At 44.1% G+C, this 24,844-nt stretch overlaps 1 protein-coding gene and 1 long non-coding RNA gene across 2 annotated transcripts in view; both read left to right on the forward strand.

Annotated features, from left to right (window-relative positions):
• The window catches only part of Pptc7 (protein phosphatase targeting COQ7), a 41,556-nt gene extending 16,712 nt beyond the window's left edge, over positions 1–24,844 (forward strand). The window contains exons 2-6 of the mRNA XM_048342966.1: positions 12,909–13,088; positions 14,206–14,404; positions 18,820–18,943; positions 20,467–20,596; positions 21,438–24,844. Coding sequence (XP_048198923.1) covers positions 12,909–13,088; positions 14,206–14,404; positions 18,820–18,943; positions 20,467–20,596; positions 21,438–21,496 — 692 coding nt within the window. The 3' untranslated portion in view covers positions 21,497–24,844. The remainder of the gene's footprint in view (positions 1–12,908; positions 13,089–14,205; positions 14,405–18,819; positions 18,944–20,466; positions 20,597–21,437) is intronic.
• On the forward strand, positions 13,324–13,983 carry LOC125349139. The gene is made up of 3 exons (XR_007210462.1): positions 13,324–13,509; positions 13,543–13,904; positions 13,942–13,983. It is a non-coding gene; the product is annotated as an uncharacterized LOC125349139 (long non-coding RNA).

A 24,844-nucleotide genomic window follows, 5' to 3' on the forward strand; every position in this document is an offset into this window, starting at 1 on the left:
GTTCTATAGTAAAAATTCATAAAAAAAAAAAAAAAAAAGCAAACAGTTGGTGGCAGGTGGCTCACACTTGTAATCCTAACTACTGAGGAGGCTGAGATCTGAGGATCATAGTCAGAAGCCACCCCCAGCAGGAAAGTCCAAGAGGTCCTTTTGTTGTTGTTGTTGTTGTTGTAGGGTTTAAACTTCAGGGTCTGGGTCTGGGTACTATCTCTGAGTTAAAGGCTAGTAGTACTCTACCACTTTGAGCCACATCTCCATTTCTGGTTTTCTGGTGGTTAATTGGAGGTAAGAGTCTCATGGACTTTCCTGCCTGGGCTGGCTTTGAACTGTGATTCTCAGATCTCAGCCTCCTGAGTAGCTAGGATTACAGGTGTGAGCCACCCGAGCCCAGCCCAAGAGATTCTTGAAACCTCCAATTAACCAGCAAAGATGCCAGACCAAAGGTGTGGCTCAAGTGATGGGGAGTACACCAGTGGAAGGGGGGAAAAATGCTGAATGAGAGCCCCTGAGTTTAAACCCAGGCACAAACAAACCCACCCCAAATGATCAGAAACTACACTTGTCGGCATGCTTCCTACAAACAACTCAGATACTTTAAGAATCTTTTCTTCTCTATAAGTACTTTTCTAATTTCTTCTGGTACAGAGATAGTGTGCTTTTGTTTTTATTGATTTATATTTTATTTCATCACAGTCATTTGTCTTAGATCTCTCCAAATCCCCTCCTCAGCCTTAGTTCTTAACACTTGATTTCAGGTTCTCATGACCAGGAGCTCCTAGTACGGGTAAATCCCTTCAGCTCCCTCTTAGTGCACATCCTGATAGTGAATGTTCAATGAAATGAGTTGAATAACTTCAAGCATTCAGTGTAAGTATATAGTTTTAACTGGATTTACATAATTTATTACCCTTCCATAAAAGTAGCCTGTTTTCTTTCTTAATGTGTGTGCCTGTGCATGTGTGGGCTTAACCTGGGGCTTAAACTCAGGGCCTTTTCCTCTTGCTTAGCCTTTTCACTCAAGGCTCATTCTCTACCAGTTGGGCCACAGCTTCACTTCTGGCTTTTTGCTGCTTAGTTGGAGACAAGAGTCTATTGGATTATGGCAAGGATAACAGAAAGCATGGAACACAAAAAGAAAATGACTCTTTGCTATGCCACTCAAAGATCATGATTAACTGGACAATATGTAGAGTAAAAAATACAATGTTCAGAAATCAAGAGACACATCTTCACTTGGCAGGCATATGCAAAGGAACTGTTCTCCTTTAAAGGAGGAAGAAAAAGAGTGCTTGTGCCACAACTGCATGTGACTCCTGACCTTTCCCAGAGGATGGTAGTTTAGGCAAAGGCAACTCTTTATTTTTGTGAGGGATAAAGAAAGCAGGGAGGTAAATAGTAACCTCTTTGGGCTTAGGTCAAGGATATATGGCTTGCAAGGTGGTAGTGCTTGTAGTCCCAGCTCCTTGAGAGTCTGAGGCAGGAGAATCGAAATAGCCCAGAAGTTTGGTGCTCCTCTGAGCCTCAAGGTCTAATACACAAAGACACACATGCCAGATAGCTGGTCTAAATGAGTTATCATCATATAGCATTTCTTAACACCATAAGCTAACAGAAGGCCTGGCTTTATTAGAAGACCTTAATTCTGTAACACACTTAGTGCCCTGCCCATGTTCTTCCTGATTTATAATAGAAGCAGATGATATTTTAAGTTTCTTTGCCTTCACACTCTTGCTTCCTAACTTCCATTTCAGCACTTTCCACTCCTTTTTAAGACAAAGTAACTGCCCAGAATAGTCTGGAAATAATCTTCTCATGTTAATGAAGTGCTCTGGATAGTAGGTGAAAGCATTTGCATGTGTGTTGGTGTGTGTACAGGCTCTTTAATTTGACCATTAAGTAATTTCGTATTTACAAGGCTGGTAATGAATTCTAAACTATCGAAGATCATTTTTTCCTGCTTTGTCATGTGTTCTGGGCAGTTTCATTTCTTTAACAGAATCAGTTTTGTTTCTAGGTTCCATTTTCACACTTTATTACAAGGTTGAACCTTTGTTTCTTCTCATCCTTTCAGGTATTATTCCAGTTAGCTGTTCTGCTTAAATCTAGAGATCTTAATGTAAATTTGGCCTCTGGAGATCTAAGAGAAAAGGGTTTCTTTTTTCTTTCTTTTTTTTTGCCAGTCCTGGGGCTTGGACTCAGGGCCTGAGCACCGTCCCTGGCTTCTTTTTGCTTAAGGCTAGCACTCTGCCACTTGAGCCACAGCACCACTTCTGGCAATTTTTTATATATATGGTGCTGGGGAATCGAACCCAGGGCTTCATGTATGCGAGGCAAGCACTCTTGCCACTAGGCCATATTCCCAGCCGGGTTTCTTTCTGATTAGTGCAGAGTGGTTGCTTTGGAGAAACTTCTAGCAAAGGGAATCATGGCGGCTTGTTAAAGCAGGTAGAACATCATAATGTGTGGTTTTGTCTCTGGAGAGCTGAAGACTTAGTCAAAGCACATTGCACGTACTTCTTCACAATAGCTAGACTGATGAATTTTTCCCCCCAGCAATCCTGTTTGTTTTTTTTTGTTCCCTTTAGGATAATTATTTGCAGATACAACATTTCACAGTTCTGAATCACAGGGGAGTGTTCTTAAATGCCCTAATAGTTTCAGAAATGTTGATGTAAATATGATCTGTTCCGTTTGATGCAAGATTGACTTTATCCTCAGATCTCATTTTTCTCTAGTCATAGTTCTTGTGTTGTGAGGCCTTTAGACAACAGTTGCTCTGAGACCATTCAGTTGTGGGCAACAAAGTGCCCAATCGTGTTTTCACTGGCTACACTCTGCCTGCCTACTCTGTGACCTGGCCACATTCTAACTCATTCTCTGGAGTTTCAGTTGACTGTCAGGTACTGATCCTAGCAACAGACTATGTCACTGACAGAAACCATCCTGTAGAACCAGCTTTATTGGAGTGTGCACTGTGTATAACATGCAGAAAGTTTATGACAGATCCAAGGAAGGAGATGATAGTGAATGTTGAAAATTCTGCCATGGTCTGTGTTGGGTACATTTTCAAGTAAGAAAAAATTGCTAACTTTTGTTTTTGCTTGGGTGCTTATATTATAGTGGAAATTTAGTATTTGCTGAGCAGTACCTTCTGGAAAATGTTGGTTTATAAATAATTGCTGTCAAGGCTGAGAATGTGGCTTAGCAGTAGAGTGCTTGCCTAGCATGCATGAAGCTCTGGGTTCGATTCCTCAGCACCACGTAAACAAAAAGTGGAAGTAACGCTGTGGCTCAAGTAGTATAGTGGTAGCCTTGAGCAAAAGGAAGCCAGTGACAGTGCTTAGGCCCTGAGTTCAAGCTTCAGGACTGGCCAAAAAAAAAAAATGCTGTTTAGTCTGGAGATTAGTGTAGAGGGAGAAGTTCCAAAGAATGAATAGCAGTATCAAGAAGTGCTGATGGCAGGGAATGGACCACATTGCTGAAGACATGCACCTGTGCTGACCTAGGCTCCATTTTCTCAAGGTGAGGTTTTTTTTTTGTTTGTTTGTTTTTTAATGGGCTCTGGACCTTGAACTCAGGGCTTGGGCATTGCCCCTGAGCTTCTTTTGCTCAAGGTCTACCACTTGAGCCACAGTGCCACTTCTGGCTTTTTCTGTGTATATAATACTGTGGAATCTAACCAGGTACCACTAAGTTACATTCCAGCCCCATCAGGGATCAGCTTTTTGTAACTATCTGTGGGTACTCTTGCTGTGTGATAGGATGTTTTAAATCCTGCCATTGGAGTTTATTTACCAACTTTGCTCCCACTGTTTGCCTAGAAGAAGTAAGTAAAATGCTACAAAATAAAATATTGAAAATAATGAAAATCTAAGAGGGTTTTTTTTTTTTTTCTGCCAGTCCTGGGGTTTGAACTCAGGGTCTGGGCACTGTCTTGAGCCACTCTGTGTTCAAGACTATCACTCTACCACTTGAGCTACAGCGCGATTTCTGGCTTTTTCTGTTTACATGGTATTGAGGAATTGAACCCAGGGCTTCTTGCATGCTAGGCAAGCACTGTACCGCTAAGTCACATTCCCAGTCCTGAAAGAGTTTTTTAAGTAGAGCAAAAGTTTGGGGTTCTGGAGATTAAATTCACAGCCTTATGTGTGCTAAACGTGTGCCCTACTACCAAACTATACCCCAGCCCCCAAACTACTTTTTACATGTTTTTTTTTTTTTGTTTTGTTTTGTTTTGTTTTGGCCAGTCCTGGGCCTTGGACTCAGGGCCTGAGCACTGTCCTTGGCTTCTTTTTGCTCAAGGTTAGCACTCTGCCATTGAGCCACAGCGCCCCTTCTGGCCATTTTCTATATATGTGGTGCTGGGGAATTGAACCCAGGGCTTCATGTATACAAGGCAAGCACTCTTGCCACTAGGCCATATCCCCAGCCCTTTTACATGGTTTTTTAAAAAATTACTTTATTGTTGTTTTAGAGGTGACATACAGTGGGGTTTTACATATGTTAATTGGAGAAGTGAAAATTGAAGCCAGGCACTGGTGTCTCATGCCTGTAATCCTAGCTACTCAGGAGACTAAGGGTTGCAGTTTGAAGCCAACAGGAAAGTCCATGAGATTTTTATCTCCAATTAACCATCAGAAAACTGTAAGTGACACTGTGGTTCAAAGTGGCAGAGCGCCAGCCTTGAGTGCAAAAGCTCAGGGAAAGCACCCAGGCCCTGAGTTCAAGCCCCAGTACTGAAAAAACAAACAAACAAAAGTTCCTTGGATTTTTTTTTTTTGGCCAGTCCTGGGGCTTGGACTCAGGGCCTGAGCACTGTCCCTGGCTTCTTTTTGCTCAAGGCTAGCACTCTGCCACTTGAGCCACAACACCGCTTCTGGCCGTTTTCTGTATATGTGGTGCTAGGGAATTGAACCCAGGGCCTCATGTATAGGAGTCAAGCACTCTTGCCACTAGGCCATATCCCCAGCCCCTGGAATTTTTAAATAAAAAGATACAGTTAGATAATGAGAGACATACTGAGTTGTTGTTTCTTTAATCCTAACTCTTCACTTAGAAACTGTCTATAGGGAAGATGTGGTAGAGTTCCTGCCTAGCAAGCACAAGGTCCTAGTTCAAACCCCAGTAGTGCCCCTCCAAAACAGAAAATCAGTCTATAGAAAACATCTCATGTAAAAAAGACTCATAAATCACAAGTGACCGTTTCCCACTTCATATAACTGGTATTTCCATGTTAATGGTAGAGCTGGAATTTTTTGTGCTATGTAGTAACTTCTTCACCTTTTGTTCAGCTATTTCAGATACTAACCATTATCTTAATCTAATAAGAGGTATAATTGGATTTGGGGTCAAAGGAAACACTTAAGCTAGAAATGTGTTCATAGACCATTATTAATGGAGACATAAGATGATTATAGTGAATTAAAAGCAGTAGCTTCTGTACTCAGTGAAAACTCTATCTTAGCATTCAAGGCCTTTTTACTAACCCAGCCCACCCTTCAGCCTCTCCTACTTGTACTTTGTAGACATTTATCATTCTGACAAAATGGATACTGAACTATTTCTTAGTTATCATATCTATTGTAATTTGATACCTGAAGTTGGATACAATTCACAAGTGAGCTGTTTGGTCAGGAATTCCCTTTCCTAAGATAAAATCAGTGTGTACACTCACCTTGAAATTTATACTGTGCATGCTTTCCCTGATCATTTCATCCACCACAGTAGTGTCAGGTTGACACCAAAGATCCAGGGCTGACTTTCCTCTGCTAGCTAGATGCAGAGTTCCTGACTTTGTGCAGGACCCTCCATAAACATGGCCTGCTGACCCTAGAACTTATTAGCATACCTTCCAAAGGCATTTTTTCCACATCCTTCTTCATACTGCATAGTCATCTAATTGATACTCTTCTGGGTACTCTATTCTGGAAACCTATTGATAAAGATTCCAGATATCCTTTTGTAGTCAGCCTTTTCTTTACATTTCCAGTGATTATTTGTCTAATATGCTATAGACATTATCTCTGACCACAACCTTTGCTCCTCTTCTAACCATTCTTCATGTCTGCTAAGCAGATTGCTTTTAAAATACAGATTTGTTTATATCATTCCTACTCAAATTAACCTTGATCATTTTGTGTTGTCTATATCAGTACTAACTTGTAGCAGTATACCACAAACTACCTGTGTACTATTAAATTTCCTACTAGCTACATTAAGTGAATGGGCCAGGTGTTGATTCATGCTTACAGTCCCAGCTACTCTGGAGCCTGGAAGTTTCAGCCTGCGCAACATAGTGATACCTCTTCCCCCAGCAAGAAAAAGCAAGATGAAGAGTACTCAATTTTAATTAACATATACTTAGTCCCTTAACCCTGAAAATCTAAAGTATTTCAGTATCTTACTAAGATACTGCCTATTTTTTTTGGTAGTGTTTGGAATATAGAGTTTTATTTTATACTTAACAGCAGGGTACACGTGTAGATCATGCTCATTGAGGTAATTAGGGCTCCCTGTTGGATAGTGCAGATCTGTAGCATGAAGTCTGAGTTCCTGTACTGACATTCCAAGCCCTGTCCAACTTCAGTCTTTACTTTGCCTGCCTCCCCTCTCCCAAATGCCAGCCATACTTAGTTGTTTCCATGCCTTCTCCCATTCTCATTCGTGCCTGTGGAATTTAGAGAGACCCTCTAGGACCTGCACTGCCACTTCTCAGAGATGACTTGATCTCTCTGTCCACTCTCATTGTCACCACTCTCCATCCTCCCTTGGCAGCATTTAGGGAACCTGTAGGTAGATTACCTGTGAGTAATCAGGCATTCTGCCTGCCAGTGGGAGAGAGTCTTAGGCAGGCTGGGTCTTTCCCAGCCCTTTGCTGCTTTCTTAGCACAGCAGTGCTCTCAGAGCACACACATGTGCTGGTGGCCTCCATTTGTTCTGAGGGATATCCTTTTTTTTTTTTTTTGCTAGTCCGCCTTGGACTCAGGGCCTGAGCACTGTCCCTGGCTTCTTTTTGCTCAAGGCTAGCACTCTGCCACTTGAACTGCAGCACCACTTCTGGCCATTTTCTGTATATGTGGTGCTGGGGAATCGAACCAAGGGCTTTCATGTATATGAGGCAAGCGCTCTTGCCACTAGGCCATATCCCCAGCCCCCTGAGGGATATTCTTTTATTTTTTTTATTTTTATTTTTTGCCAGTCCTGGGGCTTGGACTCAGGGCCTGAGCACTGTCCCTGGCTTCTTCTTGCTCAAGGCTGGCACTCTGCCACTTGAGCCACAGCACCACTTCTGGCCATTTTCTGTATATGTGGTGCTGGGGAATTGAACCCAGGGCCTCATGTATACGAGGCAAGCACTCTTGCCACTAGGCCATATCCCCAGCCCCGGGATATTCTTGTCCTTTGCTGTTGGATAGGTGCTGTGCTGGTGTCCTTGGGATCTTAAGCAATCTCTCCTTTAATAGTTTTCTTTGTCTTTGAAGTGTGTGTGCATGTGTGCGTTTGTGCGTGCATGCTTGAATGGACTAGCACTATTCTTGAGCTGCTTTTACTCAAGGCTAGCACCTCTCCTACTTACACCACACAGTCCCACTTCTGGCTTTTTTTTTTTTTTTTTTTTTTTTTTTTGCCAGTCCTAGGCTGTGAACTCAGGGCCTGAGCACTGTCCCTGGCTTCTTTTTTGCTCAAGGCTAGCACTCTGCCACTTGAGCCACAGTGCCACTTCTGGCCATTTTCTGTATATGTGGTGCTGAGGAATCAAACCCAGGGCTTCATGTATAGGAGGCAAGCACTCTTGCCACTAGGCCATATTCCCAGCCCCCCACTTCTGGCTTTTAAGGGGGAGTTTATTAGAAAGATTCATCCCTGCCTAGGCTGCCTTTGAACTGTGATCTCAGCCTCCTGAGTAACTATGATTATATCCATCAGCACTTGGTGTCTGAAATAATATTTTGAATAAAATTTGCTTCATATCTGGATCAGCTCCACCATTGCAAAAGAGTTCCCTTCCTTCCTCCCTCCCTCCCTTCTTTCCTTCCTTCCTTTTTTAGCTAGTCCTGGGACTTGAACTCAGGGCCTGGGCACTGTCCCTGACCTTCTTTTGCTCAAGGCTAGTATGCTACCACTTGAGCCACAGAGCCACTTCTGGCTTTTTCTGTTTGTGTGGTACTGAGGAATCGAACCCAGGGCTTCATGGATGCTAGGCAAGCACTCTACCACTAAGCCACATTCACAGCCCTAGTGTTGGTGTTCTTTATGGTCTGAAGCTTTGGCTTCTTCAAGAAAGGATGCACTAATTTCTGAGTAGAAATAACAGAGATGCAGCTGGGTATGGGTGTCTCATACCTGTAATCCTCCTAGCTACTAAGGAGGCTGAGATCTGAGGATGGCAGTTGAAAGCCAGCCAGCATAGGAAAGTCCATGAGACTCTTAGCTCCGATAAACTACTCAGAAAAAGGCAGAAGTGGCTCTGTGGCTCAAGTTGTAGAGTGCTAGCCCTGAACACAAAGAGGTCAGTGCCCAGGCCCTGAATTCTAGCCCCAGGATTGGCAAAAAAAAAAGAAAAATCCGGGTGCTGGTGTCTTATGCCTGTAATCCAAGCTACTCAGGAGGCTGAGAGATCTATAGGTTGCAGTTTGAAGCCAGCAGGAAAATCCATGAGACTCTTATCTCCAATTAACCACCAGAAAACTGGAAGTGGGGCTGTGGCTCAAAGTAGTAGAACACTAGTCTTGAGCTGAAGAGCTCAGGGACAGTGCCCAAGCCCTGAGTTCAAGCCCCAAGACTGACAAAAAATAAAAAATAAAGAAATAAAGAAAAAGAATGAAAGGAAAGGAAAAAAAGATAGAACTTGAATGTGGCTAAGACTAGATTTCAAATTAAAAATTAAAAACAAAACAATGTAAAAACTAGATTTCAGATGTATCTGTGATGTGGATTACTCTGGTTTTAGCCTGATTCTGAACCTGAATATGTCTCTTCCCATTAGATAATTTGTTCTCTATAAGTAAATTACAGATATAAGCCAAGAGCTTGTCCCCCACAACCTTATTGGAAAAGTTTATATACTCCTTTAGAAGTACTCTGTTTGAATTATCTTTCCCCTAAAGAGATTTGACTAGTGGAGTTTTGCCTGGGATCTTATACCCATGTAAAATGCAAACAGGTGCCTGAAAGGTTGTACTCTATTCTAGGAAGAATCTGATTAATGTTGAAGGCTGTGTGGGGCAGACTCAGCCTGCTGACAGATGATTAGCAGGTGCCAGGAGCTGACTCTAAACACTATCTCTGAGCTTAATGGTTTTCTTTGTGAAGGACATTTATAGATGAAACCAATTTGTATTTAAAGTTAATTGTGGCTGTTGGACTAGAGAAAATTCTTTCCTTGAGCAAGCAGTAGTTTGAAAAGAATGAATGATTCATCAGATGATGTAGCAACGACTGTTATGGTAGTCTGTTTTAACATAATTGCTTCATTTAAATTTGTAGTGAAAGTGTAACCTCTATGAAATAAGAATTCCTCAAAAGAACTTCCTAGTAAACTATTGTAAATTTTTATAACAGTTTCTCACATCTCACAACAGCTTGAAAACAGAGTATAGTGCAGTCACTGTTCTTGTGAGGTGTCCCTTCACCTTCGCCCCCCAGTCCTCTCTGATGTGTCATAGATTGCCCTGTTTACAGGCCAGACAGACGCTGACCACCTACTGGGCCTCCTGCTTCTGCCTTTCCTCTCCATGCAGTGGGCAGAGAATCTTTCTTCTTTTTTACTTTGTCATTGTTACTGTTATTTAAGCTGTATGTGGAAGTTTTCAAATAAATATCAAAGTGGAGAAGATGAGTGTTGTTCACATTCAACTTCAACAATGATCCATTCATGACCAGGCTTGTCTCATCTCCTCCCACCCCCAGTTACTTTGAAACAAATCCTAGGCTTCATATCATTTAATGAGCTAGTTTGGAATTGCCCCACAGAGAAATCTTGCTTACTGGTTGGTCACATACTGCCCTGGTGATAACGAGTCTTTGCCCTCATGCTTGTCTGTCCATGCTGCTTCCTCACTCACAGGACCTGTTTGCTTCTGTTAGATAGTGCTGTCACATAAAAAATAAAAAATGCGGGGCTGGGGATATGGCCTAGTGGCAAGAGAGCTTGCCTCGTATACATGAGGCCCTGGGTTCAATTCCCCAGCACCACATATACAGAAAATGGCCAGAAGTGGCGCTGTGACTCAAGTGGCAGAGTGCTAGCCTTGAGCAAAAAGAAGCCAGGGACAGTGCTCAGGCCCTGAGTCCAAGGCCCAGGACTGGCCAATAAATAAATAAATAAAGAAAGAAAGAAAGAAAGCATCCATCCAGTGGGCTGGGAATATGGCCTAGTGGCAAGAGAGGCCCAGGACTGGCCAATAAATAAATAAAGAAAGAAAGAAAGAAAGCATCCATCCAGTGGGCTGGGAATATGGCCTAGTGGCAAGAGAGGCCCAGGACTGGCCAATAAATAAATAAATAAATAAATAAATAAATAAATAAATAAATAAATAAATAAATAAATAAATAAATAAAGCATCCATCCAGTGGGCTGGGAATATGGCCTCTTGCCTCCTGTACATGAAGCCCTGGGTTCAATTCCCCAGCACCACATATATAGAAAATGACCAGAAGTGGCGCTGTGGCTCAAGTGGCAGAGTGCTAGCCTTGAGCAAAAAGAAGCACCAGGCAAAAAAACAAAACAAAAAAAAAAAACAAGAATAAAACATGGCTGCAGTCTTGAGTTACAATCTCAAGATGCAGACCTCCTGAACCCCACCTTTGGGCTGGGGATATGGCCTAGTGGCAAGAGTGCTTGCCTCGTATACATGAGGCCCTGGGTTCGATTCCCCAGCACCACATATACAGAAAATGGCCAGAAGTGTCGCTGTGGCTCAGGTGGCAGAATGCTAGCCTTGAGCGGGAAGAAGCCAGGGACAGTACTCAGGCCCTGAGTCCAAGGCCCAGGACTGGCCAAAAAAAAAAAAAAATACATCCATTTCATATTAAACCAAAGATGTAGATGAATGCATAGAAATATAAATGCTTGTATGAGGAGAGAGTTTCATGCTCAGGAAGTCTTTGAAATTATTGAATTCCTGTACAGGATGCAGCTCAGTGGTTCACTGTTTGCCCAGCATATACAAGGCCCTAGTTGCCCACTAAACTCACTGCCCTCCTTCCCCACATGCAGACTAGATGCTAATGATAAAGGTAAAATTCAAAGAATACAGAGTGGTGTGAAATGTCTACTTGTTGATTGCTTTGCTTTCAGTTTATTTCCATAGCAACTGTTCATATTGTTTATAACCCTTCCAGAGGGGCCACTTAAGCCTTAATAATACAAAAGTTTGGCATTTCCCTCGGTTTCTTTAAAGTTAGTAGGCAGAAATGGACTTGCCTGTTGGAAGAGAGAGAAGGGGCTGGTGCATTGCTTGGGGTGGGCACAGAGAGTATATCATGTTGACTTCCATATTTTACTGACTTTCTTTAGTACTGCTGTCCTCTCCATGAAGGAGCCATAAGCAAACTAGGAGCTAGCTCAGCAGCAGCTCTGTGGACCTGTGAAAATCTCCACCAGTGCCAGTTGATAGAAACAACCTGAGCTGAGCCATAGATGTTCTAAGTGTCCTAGTACATGAAGTAATAGACAAATGGTAATGCTTAATTTTAGTAATGAATTCTCTTTAGTATATTACATCTAGAATACTACTTGAGTAAACAGTGAGAACATGTACTTTTTTCACACTAAGTTCTCAGCATGTATTTCATATTTGGGGCAGGGTTCACCTGCCATTTCTGGTGCTCCAAAGCCACCTGTCGTCTTTGGTGCTGTAGTGGACAGCATAGCTGCTCAGGTTATTTCTGAAGTCTCAAAGAGGAAAGGGGGTGGAGATATAGTGTCTGGTTTGCTCTTTTGCAGATATTGGCCAATCTGATGTTAGAAATTTCCTGCTTTGACAGTTTCTTTCTTGTTGCTAGCAATCAAACCTAGGTTTTCATGCATGCTAAACATATGCTGTCTTACTAAGCAGGTCTGCTGCTGCTGTTCTCAGGTGTTTTCACTGACATCAGCACTTTAAAAAGAAGTCAGCTTTTGTTCTCGCATAAAATCAACAGTATTACCAATCTAGACTCTTTTTTTCTTTTTCTATGCCAGTCCTGGGGCCTGAACTCTGGGCCTGGGTACTATCACTTAGCTTTTGTGCTCAAAGCTAGTACTCCACCACTTGACCCACAGCTCCACTTCTGGCTTTTTTGGTGCTTGGTGGAGATAAGAGTCTCACAGACTTTGCTGCCTGCCCTGGCTTCTAAGCACAATCCTCAGATCTCAGCCGCCAGTGCCCAGTTTAACCCAAATTCTTTGTTGTTGTTGTTGTTGGTTGGTTGGTTTTAGAGCTTGAACTCAGGGCCTGGGCACTGTCCCTGAGCTTTTTTGCTTAAGGCTTGAGCTCCACCACTTTGAGCCACAGCACTACTTCAGTTTTCTGGGGGTTAATTGGAGATAAGAGTCTCACAGACTTTACTGCCGCTGCTGGATTTGAACTACGATCCTCCAATCTAAGCCTCCTGAGTAACTAGTATTACAAGCATGAACCACCAGCGCCTGGCTTAACCCAGATTCTTATATACAAAAATGATACTCTTGTTGAAACTGAACTCTTTCTTAGCTGGTAGGCAGTGCCATCCTGTGGTAGCGCAAATGTTTATTCATGAATACATGAGTGACCAGATTGTAAGCAGATAATTTGACTTAGGAGCATTAATGTGTAATGAATTCACTTTGAGCACTTTTTTGGGTGACTTTCAGATGATGATGCACTAGTATCTAGTAAACTTAATTCCCTAAGAAGCTGTTGACAGTGCACTTGTCTTTTCCTTAGGGGTTGCAGATGGCGTAGGTGGATGGAGAGACTATGGAGTGGACCCATCTCAGTTCTCAGGGACTTTAATGCGAACGTGTGAGCGTTTGGTGAAGGAAGGACGGTTTGTGCCGAGTAATCCCATTGGAATTCTCACCACAAGCTACTGTGAGTTGCTGCAAAATAAAGTACCTTTGCTTGGTAAGTAAATACTGTATTGTTTCCTCTTTAAAGCAGCCACCAAGTGGTTAAAAACAAAGCCAAGAAGTTGACTTAGCAGTGTACTGTTTATCTAAGGCTTTTCATACTACTGAACAGTTTGGTGAAGGAGTTATGAACTATCCCTCAGGCAGGGGCTGTTGCCTTCTTGTCTGCCCTGCAAACCCCACCCCACCCCCATTTTATGTGGGACAATCAGTTGGAAAGCAACTTGTAACTTAAATTCAAGCAAGTTTTACTGAACCTTGGCTATAACTGTAAATAATAACTTTACAAGAATAGGTGATCATTTTCTTAATCCAGCAATGGCTGAAAAGCCTACAAAGCAAATGTAATATAAAGGGCTAGCCAGTAATTGTTGATGTATTCCCCCCAGAAACCTAAGTGCACTTGTAAGCTCTGAGTCTTCACAAGGTCATCTCTCCGTTGCACTGAGGGCTTGTAGTAGCCTGCAAAAATAAGGAGCTCTGGGATAAAAATACTTGGATTTTAGCATGGAGGATTTGCCGGGGTACCTGTCCCTGTGGGTCAGCCCTCCAAACACCACTCCATTCTCAGTGCCCTCTTTATTGTAGTGAAGTGCCAGCTTGGTGAGGAAGCCATTTGCCCTCCCTGGCCTCTGCAGAAGGAAGAACACAGATCCTTAGCAGTCTGGGGGCCTAGTATGATAGAAGCCTTCTTCCTGTGTGTTGACCTTGCTCGGCCATAGCTGATGTTTGTGAGCGTGCAGAGTAGAACTAAGATCACTCCAGTGTAGGAAAGAAGCTCAAAATGCATTCTGTTGCTCTTTTTTGTTGTGTGTATGTGTGGTTTTTTGGGTTTTTTTGGGGGGAAGGGCAGTCTTAGACTTGAACTCAGGGCCTAGGCACTGTCCCTGAGCTTCTTTTGTTCGAGGCTAGTACTCTACTACTTGAGCCACAGCGCCACCTCTGGCCTTTTCTGTTTATGTGCTACTGAGGACTTGAACCCAGGGCTTCATGCATGCTAGGCAAGCACTCTACCACATTCCCAGCCCTCTGTTACTCTTTGAAGTTACATGATGAAGATGTGTGCAGAAGCACATGCCTCTGTTGTTTAATTGTCTCTGGTTCCTTCCTAGGTAGCAGCACCGCATGCATTGTGGTGCTGGACAGAAGTAGCCACCGCTTACACACAGCCAACCTGGGGGATTCCGGCTTCCTAGTGGTCAGGGGTGGTGAAGTTGTGCACCGGTCTGATGAGCAACAGCATTACTTCAACACTCCATTCCAGCTCTCAATCGCTCCCCCAGAGGCAGAGGGAGTCGTCCTGAGTGACAGGTAATCTCCTTGGCCTCTCCCACTTCCCTCTGAATACAGTGGGACAGGCATTTGCAATCTTCCTGAGAGACTGCTTTCATCAATAGGACCTTCTGATGGGTCTGTGAAAGGCACTTTGAGACATAGCCATGTAGAATTCTCTTTTATATCTTTGCTGGTTCTAGGGCTTGACGCAGGGCTTCACTCTCTGGCTCTGCATTTTTGCTTGCTCACAGATAGCACTATCACTTGAGTCATACTTCTAGTCCAACATTTTTCTGGTTAATTGGAGATGGAGTCTCCCAGACTTTTCTGTGCAGGCTGGCTTTGAACTTCGATCTTTCAGGTCTTAACTTCCTGAGTAGCTAGGATTAAAGTCATGAGCCACTATAATGCTTACCCACACTGAAATCTGATAGACACCTAGTCACTGACAGGAGTGTGAAATACTGTTTCACAGTCATGTTATATCAGTTTTTCCAGCCTTCAGCACATGGGGCATGCAGTATGCTTATTAAATTTTGCTGGGGAGATGAGTCATTGTTCTGCATGCCTCTGCTTGGACAGGTTTTGCATACACATTGTTAGGGAAGCTAACAATAATAACTTCCTAGTTCTCAAGCTGTTTTCTTACAGACAGCCAATACAACTAGAGAAAGTAGAGTCAGAAGTGGTCTTGGCCTAGGCAGATACAGTGGCTCACACTTATAATCCTAGCTATTTAGGAGACTAAGAATGGAAGGCCAGCCTGGGCAAAAAAGCTTTTGAGACACTATCTCAGCCAGTAGTGGAGCACAATGGCTGGTGTGCACCTGTTCTCCCCACTACACAGGAGACATCCATAGGAAGAACATGGTCCAAGCTAGCTGGAGAAAAAAGAGAGATGCTCTCTCAGAAATAACTAGTACAGCCAGATTCCTGTGGTTCGAAGCCAGCCTGGGTAGGAAAATCCTTGAGACTCTAATCTCCAGTTAACCACCAAAAAGCCAGAGGTGGAGCTATGGCTTATGTGGTAGAGTGCTAGCTAGCCTTGAACAACAACAACAAAAAGAAAAACTCTGAATTCAAGCCCTAGTATAAGAAGGGGGGGGGGGCGAGGAGAGCAAAAAGAGCTAGATAGATGTGTGACTCAAGCAGTAGAGCCACCTACCTAAGGAAGTGCAAAGCCATGCGTTCAAGCCCTAGTATTGCAAGATGCAAGACAGAGGGAGAGATAGAGAGGGTAAGAAAACATCTGAAGCAGAAAAGGCTGGGCCATGGCACCAAAAGTAGATTGCTTGTCCTGTCAGCATGAGGTCCTAAATTCAAATCCTTGTACTCTCCCCTACCCTCCACCAAAAAAAGAAAAAAGTGGTCTTGTCCTTCACCACAACTGTGATAGTGTCATGGACATGTTTTCTGATTCTGTGACATTTTTTTTGGTTTTGTTTTGTTTTTTACAGTATCATTCTTTTTTTATTTTATTTAATTTATGATTCTGTGACATTTTTTATCTAAGTTGAGGTTTTTTTTGTGTGTGTGCATCTATGTGCGTGCTGGTCCTGGGGCTTGAACTTAGAGCCTAGGCGCCATCCCTAAGCCTTTTTGCCCAAGGCTAGCACTCTACTACTTGAACCACAGCTTCTGGCTTTTTTTTTTTTTTTCTCGTTAATTGGAGGTAAGAGTTTCACAAACTTTCCCGCTCAAGCTAGCTTCAAACCTCAATTCACAGCTCTCAGCTCTCAGCCTCTTGAGTAGGTAGGATTACAGGTGTAAGCCACTGGCACCTGGCTCTCAGTTTGTTTTTAAATTGTGAAGAATCTCTAAGACAATTGGAAATTCTTTGAATTCCCATTCCCAGTTTTGTATCTTCTGTCAGAGTAAAGCTGAGATGGTCTCAGGTTTCACTACCTCTGACAACCTTACAGGATCTGGCACAAACATCATTGGTAATCCATAAATGGCCTTCAGTTAAAAAAATAGATGCCATCTAACAAGTGCCATTGTTTCTATTTACTAACTCTTCCTAAGCCAGGTAAAGATTGTTTCTGCTGTCTTTGGGTCCAGAGTGAACATATGGTATAATTGGGTATTTTGCATGGAGAATACCTAATAGTGGTTTATGTGCAGTGGTGCATGTCTATAATAACCCTAGTACTTGGGCTACTGAGGCAGGAGGATTGTGAGTTTGAGGCTATCCTGGGCTATTCAGAGAGACTTATCTCAAAAACTGAACAAAAAGTCTTCTTGCTGCTGACTCCTAGAGAGAGAAGAAAGCATTTTTTACTTAGACTGCTGTAATCAGAAGAATATTTGATTATATATTTTGTTTTTCAGTGTCAACCATGTCAGCTAACAGTTCTGGAGAGCAGTGCTATAATTTCCTTCATTTGCTGCTTCCTGCTTTAGCTTCTTTTGTGGATGCTGGTCCTGGGCTTGAACTAAGGGCCTGGGCACTGTTTTTGAGTTTTTGTGTTTTGTTTGTTTGTTTGTTTTTTTCCTCAAGGCTAGTGCTCTACCACTTGAGCCACAGCTCCACTTCTGGCTTTTTGGTAGAGATAAGAGTCTTACGGACTTTCCTGACCAGACTGGCTTCTAACCACAACCCTCAGATCTCAGCCTCCTGAGTAGCTAGGATGACAGGCATGAGCCACTGGCACCAGGCTTGCTTTACCTTCTAAGAGCAAGAGCCCTGCCCTGTCCACAACGCACACTATTGAACGATTAGGCCACACTGAGCTGCCCTGCCATCAAGGTGGAGGTGGCCTTCCCACCCGCCCGCCAGCATGTGATTGTGGCTTGCATTTCAGTGCAGTCCCCTTTCCAGCAGCACATGGTGTTCAGTCAGAATGGGCAGAGCTGCAGCTGGCAGAACACCAAGCCCAGGGGCGGGGGTGGGGATTAGCAGAGGAAGAACTGGCCAATGGTAGCACATCCTCCCTCCTGGGGAAAGAAAAACCTCAGCATAACTTAGTGCCAGTGCCAACCTGGTCATTAATCTACACTTCTAGAACCTGACAGCAGACCACAGTGTCCTGCGGACGGGTTCAACCTGGTTCCCACTCTTCCTCCAGCCCAGGTATCCCTGCCTGCCCTACACTCTGGTCTATACCAGCACTTCCCAGCTTAGAGGCTTGACTTCTGTAACTGTGTCTACAGTTAGGACAAGTGCAAGTTTGTCCCTGCAAAGCACAGTGCCTAATGTGTGCTGCAGCTTCCCTGGGCCATGAAGGTGCACAGGTATTGCTCAGGGCAATTTTTTTTTATTGCTGTGTATCCTCAGGCATGGCCCGCTTTGCTTGCTTGATGTTTTGTCTTCACGTACTTCCTGACCTGTGACTTACACTGTGTTGGGGTCTGTCAAGCCTGGGGTGCTTTGATTCTGAACCCTCTCTATGGGTCAGTGTGTAAAAGTTTTTTTTTTTTCCCCTGGATGTTATCCCCAATTACAGGTGGAGGCAAATTAGCTCCCCTGGCCCCCACATTCTAGAGGACCTAGTAGTAGCAGTCCCTGAGTCTCTCAAGTTCATTTCTGCATTTAGGAGCATCTGCTTTTAGGGCCCTCCATTTTGGAGGGGCAAATATTTGATTTTGTCAGCCAGCCAGTCATCAAACAAGGTATGTCTTAAAGGTTTATGACTAGGCACATTCATAAATATATGCCAGTGCAGTTATTAGTGGCCCCTTACTGTGGTGGGGGGCGGCTTTGCAGGCCTATCAGAGGGGACCTTACCAGAGGGTGGGCCCCTCAGTGCGGTGAAGGTCCTGCACCCTGCTTTTGCTGCTCTGCTGTAACTGCAGAGTGGGCTGATGCTTGCAAGAGAAGCACCTTTTGGGTTTTACAGGCCCCCCCTCAGGTAGGGGGTTCTTTTCTTTTCTTTTTGCCAGTCCTGGAGCATGGGACTAAGGGCCTGAGCACTAGCGCTCTATCACTTGAGCCACAGCACCACTTCCAGCTTTTTCTGTGTATGTGGTGCTGAGGAATTGAACCCAGGACTTCATGCATACTAGGCAAGCACTCTACTACTAAGCCACATTCCCAGACCCCTTTTCTTTCTTTCTTTCTTTTTCTTTTTTTATGCTGGTTCTGGGGCTTGAACTCAGAGCCTGGGCACTGTCCTGTTTTCTGCCTTAGGCTATAGTGCTCTACCACTTGAGCCACAGTTTCACTTACAACTTTTTGGTAGTTTATTGGGATAAGAGTCTCACAAACTTTGTTGCTTGGGCTGGCTTCAAGCCATGATCCTCGGATCTCAGCTTCTTGGGTAGATGGGATTATAGGCATGAGCCACCAGCAACTGGGTAAACTTAGTTACCTGGTGATTTCATTTCAGCTTTTGAAACATGTATAATGGTCTTCAGTTAATTTTTCTGAAGGTTAGAAATTTGAGTGCCTCTGATGGCATGTAGCGATCCTCACTGCATTATAAAAAACAGCTTCCTTGTCCTTGCCACAGCCCGGACGCTGCTGATAGCACGTCATTCGATGTCCAGTTAGGAGACATTATCCTGACGGCAACAGATGGACTGTTTGACAACATGCCTGACTATATGATCCTCCAGGAGCTAAAGAAGTTAAAGGTAATCCACTCAAGGGTAGCCCTCGCAAGAACAGCTCCTCTCTGGGCCTTGGGTTTTTCTGAGACAGTTTTGGAAAGTACTGCTTTGTGAACTTTAGAAAAACAATAGCAGTAATATTCCAAGCAATTACAATGGAAATATCCCTAAGAGAACTGGGGGGAAAAGTGGCTTCTCACCTGAGCCTTTAGCAGGGTGTCCCATTAGCCATTTCTTGTTGTATTTTTATGGTGTTGGCTTTTTTCTCCTTTTGCTCTTTTTGTCTACTCTTCTTTCCTTTTATTTTTACTGCACATCCAGCAGGTACTGAGGCTGAATGACAGGAAGTAGCATAGCTGAGGCAGCCCAGGTGGCGAGCCACAACGGAAGGGCAGCTGAGACTCTGTACCTAGCAGAGCCACAGGCGGTGGCGGGGGAGGGGGGTGCGGGGGGCGGGGGAAGCCAGGCCTTCCAGAGTCCTAGCTTTATGAAAGTTCGGACTCTGGAAAAACAAATCTTTCTCTGCCTCTTTACTTCTGATGGCTCTTATTTGGGGACACTGTCTCAGCTGCCCAAGTAGTGGTTTTCACACCTGTAAAATGGGGAGTAAGGTCTAGCCTAGGGGCTGTGCTATTAGGTGCTCCCTACAATGGCGGTGGTGAGCAGAAGCTAAGGAGTCCCCACCCACATGGAGCTTACCAGGGCAAGGGAGACAGTGGAGGATTTAATGTGGATGGAAAGTAAGGGAAGGGACTGCTCCCTAGGATTGCTCAGGGAGGCCTCCTTGAGGAGGGACATTGAAGCCAAGACCTGTTAATATTTAGACCAAAATGAGTTAGAACTTGTGTGTCTCAGAGCTGAAATACACTTTATTTCCCAGCTCCAGTTTGCAGCTGAGGAGGCTGAAGCATCCAGAAAAGGGACATAGCCAGGCCAGAATCTTTCCTCATGGTATAAAACCTGAAAAATACCTTCTGTAGGACACTCAGCAACTCCTGGGGAGCCGGGACCCCCAGCAGGGGCCTTGAGAAGTCACTTGTACCTCTACTCCCTTTTAGCAAGGATACCTGAAGCATTTCAAGTAGGAAAGCGAACAACCAAAATGTAGACTTTAGGAAGTAGAGTGCTGTGCTTAGTGTAGAAGACCAACCTGTAGTAAAGCAGTCAAGTGAGAGCACAAGGCCCTGAGTTCAAGCCCTGGTACTGGCACAAAACAGTAATAACAACAAAGCAGATTTCAGAATCAAAGACTACCACTACAAACAACTTCCTAGGGGGAGCAGGCAGGCAGCAGGAGAGGGCCTGGTGCTATCAATCAAGGCATAGTACTTTACCATCTTCTCTAGGGTAAGACTTAAATGTGCTTTGGGCTGAAGGCATGGCTCAAGTGGTCAACACTTGTGTGGCAAAGTACAAGGCCTTGAATTCAAACCGAGCAAAGCAAAGCAAATATGTGGAGGTGGAGATAACTTGCTGTGCAGTCCACCTGCATGCAGAGGTCACACGAGACATTCTGGTGAAAGTAACTCCATGTTCTTTCATCTTAGAATTCGAATTATGAGAGTATACAGCAGACTGCAAGGAGCATCGCTGAGCAAGCGCACGAGCTAGCCTATGACCCAAATTACATGTCACCTTTTGCACAGTTTGCGTGTGACAACGGGTTGAATGTGAGAGGTAAGCGATCTGTGGGCTGAGTTAAGGAACTAAGTTGGGACTTAATGGAGGTTGAGCAGGACCCTGTGGCGTCTCTCCAGCCCTGGCTGCCAGGCCGGGAGAGGAGAGCACACTGCCCTCACGTGGCTTCCTGTGGCTCCACAGGCTGTGGACAGCATTTGCCTACCCAGTTGCCCAGCAGACTTTGAAAAGTGAAGCAGTGTGAGGCTGCCCTGGGCCTGGGAGCTGCGCACATGGGGGGCCAGTCAGGACAGAGCTCATGCTCCGGTGGGGCCGTGCTTGGAGTGTGCAGCCCTGGCCGGTGGGAGCCACCCTCACATGGCCTCACTGACCACACAGGCAGAGCGCCTGCCGCACAACAGGAGCTTCAACTAAGTTACCTGTCTATTGTCTTCATCATGCTTATGTTCTCCTTTTCTGCTGGGGAATATTGGCAAACCACCCTGCTGAAATAGAAGCACTTACCTTAGTATTCCTGGGACTCATGATGCTTTTTATCTTCATTTTTAGAATCTTGGCCTATTTCTTTGTACTGCGTATGATAAATGTCTACAGTATAGAACTTCCATGTGTTATTATACTGCAGGGTTAGTTTCCTATAACCATATTGCTATAATTTCAAACTTTTCAATGAAAAAAAATCCATGATTACAGCCTTAAAAGTGTTTTGGTTTGGGTTTTTTTTTGCAAATGGCAAACTTCAAAATAAATGTGAATAATTCTCAATAGTGTCTTTTCAGCAGGAGTTGACCTTTTTTTCTTCAATGTCCCTTTACGTGGGATTGGCATTTCTGCCGGGCCCCTTTGGACGCATGCCAATAGGTTCTTGTTGGTGTTTCAGGTGGAAAACCGGATGACATCACTGTCCTCCTGTCCATCGTGGCCGAGTACACAGACTGATTGGCCGAGCTGTGACTCCTGTCCTTCCTGTCACCGCCCACTTTCCCCAGCTGTGTGGTGTGCACGGATACTGCTGGTGGGAGGCCGCAGTGGCCGTGCTGTGACGCAAGCATGATGCAAGCCCAAGGTCTTTGTTGAGAACCACTACTGTCGTTCACTTGTTGTGCCGCCGGCAGCAGCTGCGGGGAGCAGACAGGAAATGGGTCCTCCGCCTCTTGTGGAGGGGTTCCGAACCTCTGACTTTTCAAAAGCAGTTAAATGAGTAATATTGGCAAAGTGAGTTCAAAATTACAGTGTGTTAGAGGAATTTCAAGTCTTACACCATTTGTATGTACTGATACGTCTACTAGAAGCATACACTGTATGTCACCCATGTGCCCGCAGGCCTCGCATCTGTCCTGGGGGTTGGGTGTAGCTTGGTGTTTTCACCTGGAGTTTGTAACCCTGCTCTGAAATTGCTCTGGGTTGCTACATCTCAGCCCCTGGAGCTTTTTTTGTTACAAATTGGAAGAAAATTTAAATTTTAGTTCTGTAGTTGCAAATACTGTGTGCTTTAAAAAAGATGCTTAGTGTTCCTGTGGTTTTAAGTTTTGGCATTTTTTTTGGTTAGTCCAAATCACAGGCTGGTGGTGCCCCAGGGGAGACTCCCTACCAGAATTTTTAAATGGAAGTAGTACTCAAAGTACTCCCAAAAACCTAGAAGTTTAATGTTATGGTTGAAGTTCACTCTTCCTCCCACACCCACACCCTGGTCTGTGAGGGCACCTGGGCCTGAGACAACGCCGGAGCTTGAGCTGCCCTGGCTGTGGAGGGTGCTCAGCCCCGGAGCCCACCCGAGAGCCCCTGCTGAAAACCTGACCCGTGCTGTGCCCCGGGTGGAGGGGAGGGTTTCTGAATCAAGCTTAATGTTTACAGTTTCCGAAGAGCCATTTTGCCCCATTTTGCCGTGTATAGTCCCCTCCAAACTACAGCTCAATTCCCTTACCTGCAGGCACAAACTTATTTTTAAAAGGTTGTGTACAAGTTGACTGTTGTAAAGACATATATTTTTTGCGTCTTCTTTTTTTCCCCCTTCATTAACTTGGTGGTAGAAAAATATATATACTTAGAAATCTTAAATTAAAGCCATGTTTTATATATGTCAGGTAAGGCTGGTGTACAGAGGCAAACGCAGCGAGGCCTGCCAAGAGTGTGGAGGAAGCCGCTGGCTCCGGGTTATTGCATTAGAGCTTAGCTTTGAGGTTACCTCAATGTGTTTTAAAAGATTTTGTTTGTGAATTTGTACTGTATATTTGAGTAACTGTCAAGCTTTTGTTTTATTTAAATTGTTGAACATGTACCATGTACATGTCATTACTATATTTCGATGCATCATGCTTGTAACAGGCATTTCATTATAAATAAGAATGAGTTATTCATTTGTAAGCCGTTCAGTAATTTATCTACTATTCCTAAATTGGCATAATGTTAGCGTTCTATTTTGAATCACCTTTACATGTCAGAATGCCTTAACTGCCCTAACTTGACAGAACAGAGTCTTTGGCGGGAGGCGGGGCGGTGGGGACTGCGCCCAGTGGACAGGCCTCCGTGGCAAGTGCTGGGGTATTTATTTTGCACAAACCATTTGCAGTCTCTATATTTCAAAGGAAAAGAAAGTTGTATTCAGGCGGGGTTTGTGAAAAGGAATAGCTTCACACTAGGACTGGTGACTTCACCTCTTTTGTTTGGGTTTGTAATTATTTTTGCTCAGATATATGTAGCCTTACAATCTGGATATGTTTTGCATTAGTTTTCCAGTGCTGACATTTAGTTTCTGGTAAGATAGCTGGTCAAGTTACTGGCTTTTCTCTGTTCTCATTTAGCCCATCAAACAATCTTTGTAAAGCTAGATTAGTGGTGTTTCCCAAAACTTATTTAATCAACTTATTTTCTGAGCAATGATTGTTAGAAATCGAAAGTGTGGTTCCAGTGACACTGAAAACAGGGGCAAAGGACTGAGTTTCCCGGTGGACTTGACTTTGGACCTGGCCTGTGGTTAGTGCAGGAGAATTTTCTCCCTAGCCCTGTCCTTCTCGTTCATCACTTACCTTGACTGCCCAGCCCGGCGGTGGAGTGCGTGTCCTCCCGGCCCAGGCTCTGGCCAGCCCTGGCGGCTCCAAGCCCCGACCCAGGCTGCACGGTTCCTGCGGCCCGCAGGCCTCTTGGCCCAGCTCATTCTGCACCCGTGTGTGTTCACTGTGTTTTAAGGCAAGCCGTGCAAACACACATTTGCCTCATGTACTGGACTTTTATAACAAAAGAGAAAATTTGGATTTCTAATTCACAAATGGCAAATTATACATCCCTCTTTGGACGCACCAAAGACCCGTAAAGTTTATAGCTTTCCATCTATATTTATAAAGCAATACTGTATTATACAAATCAATATTTTTATCACATGCTTGAAATTTTTATTTTGTTCTGTTTTTAAATGTGCACTCTAAACATATCAGAAACGTATTTCTTCCTGTGAACTTAAGCTGCCTGCGCACAAAAAAAAAAAAAAAAAAAAAAAAGAATTACCAAATGGAGAGGAGGCGGGGAGAGTGGACAGGCTCTTATTAAAACACTGAAAGGAGAAAGGAAGGGTGAGCAAGTAGTTTGTCCTGAGTCTCTGAACTCATGCCAGTGGTGTGAGACTGGTGGTAATGAACAAGCATCCATTCCAGGTTTGTGTCTGGGGCTGGGCTGTCTAGAGTAGAAACTTGGTTCCGACCTCTCCTGCCAGCTACCCTTCCTCAGGTAGCATAGTCTGCAGAGGCACCACCTGCAGCATCGGCCTGCCAGCCTGTGATGGCAGTCCCAAGGCAGGACGGTGGGCGGTCGCCAGAGAACCCAGCACGGCTCCCGCGGCCTGGTCACCCCAGGCCAGCTGTCGCTGCTGGAGCTGCTGCCTTCAGTTTCTCTGGAAACCGAGTCACATTTTTGCACTTAACAAATTTTACAATACCACAGAAAACCTGCTTAGGAAACAAAATATGAAGCAGAAAACATTTGGATTCTATTGGTTTTTTTTTTTTTAATTCAGTTGGTTGCAAAATTGAACTTCTCAACTAAAACCAGTGTCCATGTGAAAATGTAACTTTGCAGGTAGTGCGTGGCAAGATGCCTAGGTAAAAAGTGAGCAAAGCCCAGTCTGTATGTACTAACAAGCTGCTTTTTTCTATTGAGACTATCATTATTTGTCTTACCCAAGAGGCAGTTACCTGAATTGGATGTCTGAAATATAACTTATGCAGGAATAGTTCTGTAAATACACTTAAATAAACTGTAAAGATATTTAATAAATATAGTATTTATACTAATCTA

The sequence above is a fragment of the Perognathus longimembris genome, chromosome 3 (assembly GCF_023159225.1).
Source record: "Perognathus longimembris pacificus isolate PPM17 chromosome 3, ASM2315922v1, whole genome shotgun sequence".
NCBI classification, from domain to species: Eukaryota; Metazoa; Chordata; class Mammalia; order Rodentia; family Heteromyidae; genus Perognathus; species Perognathus longimembris.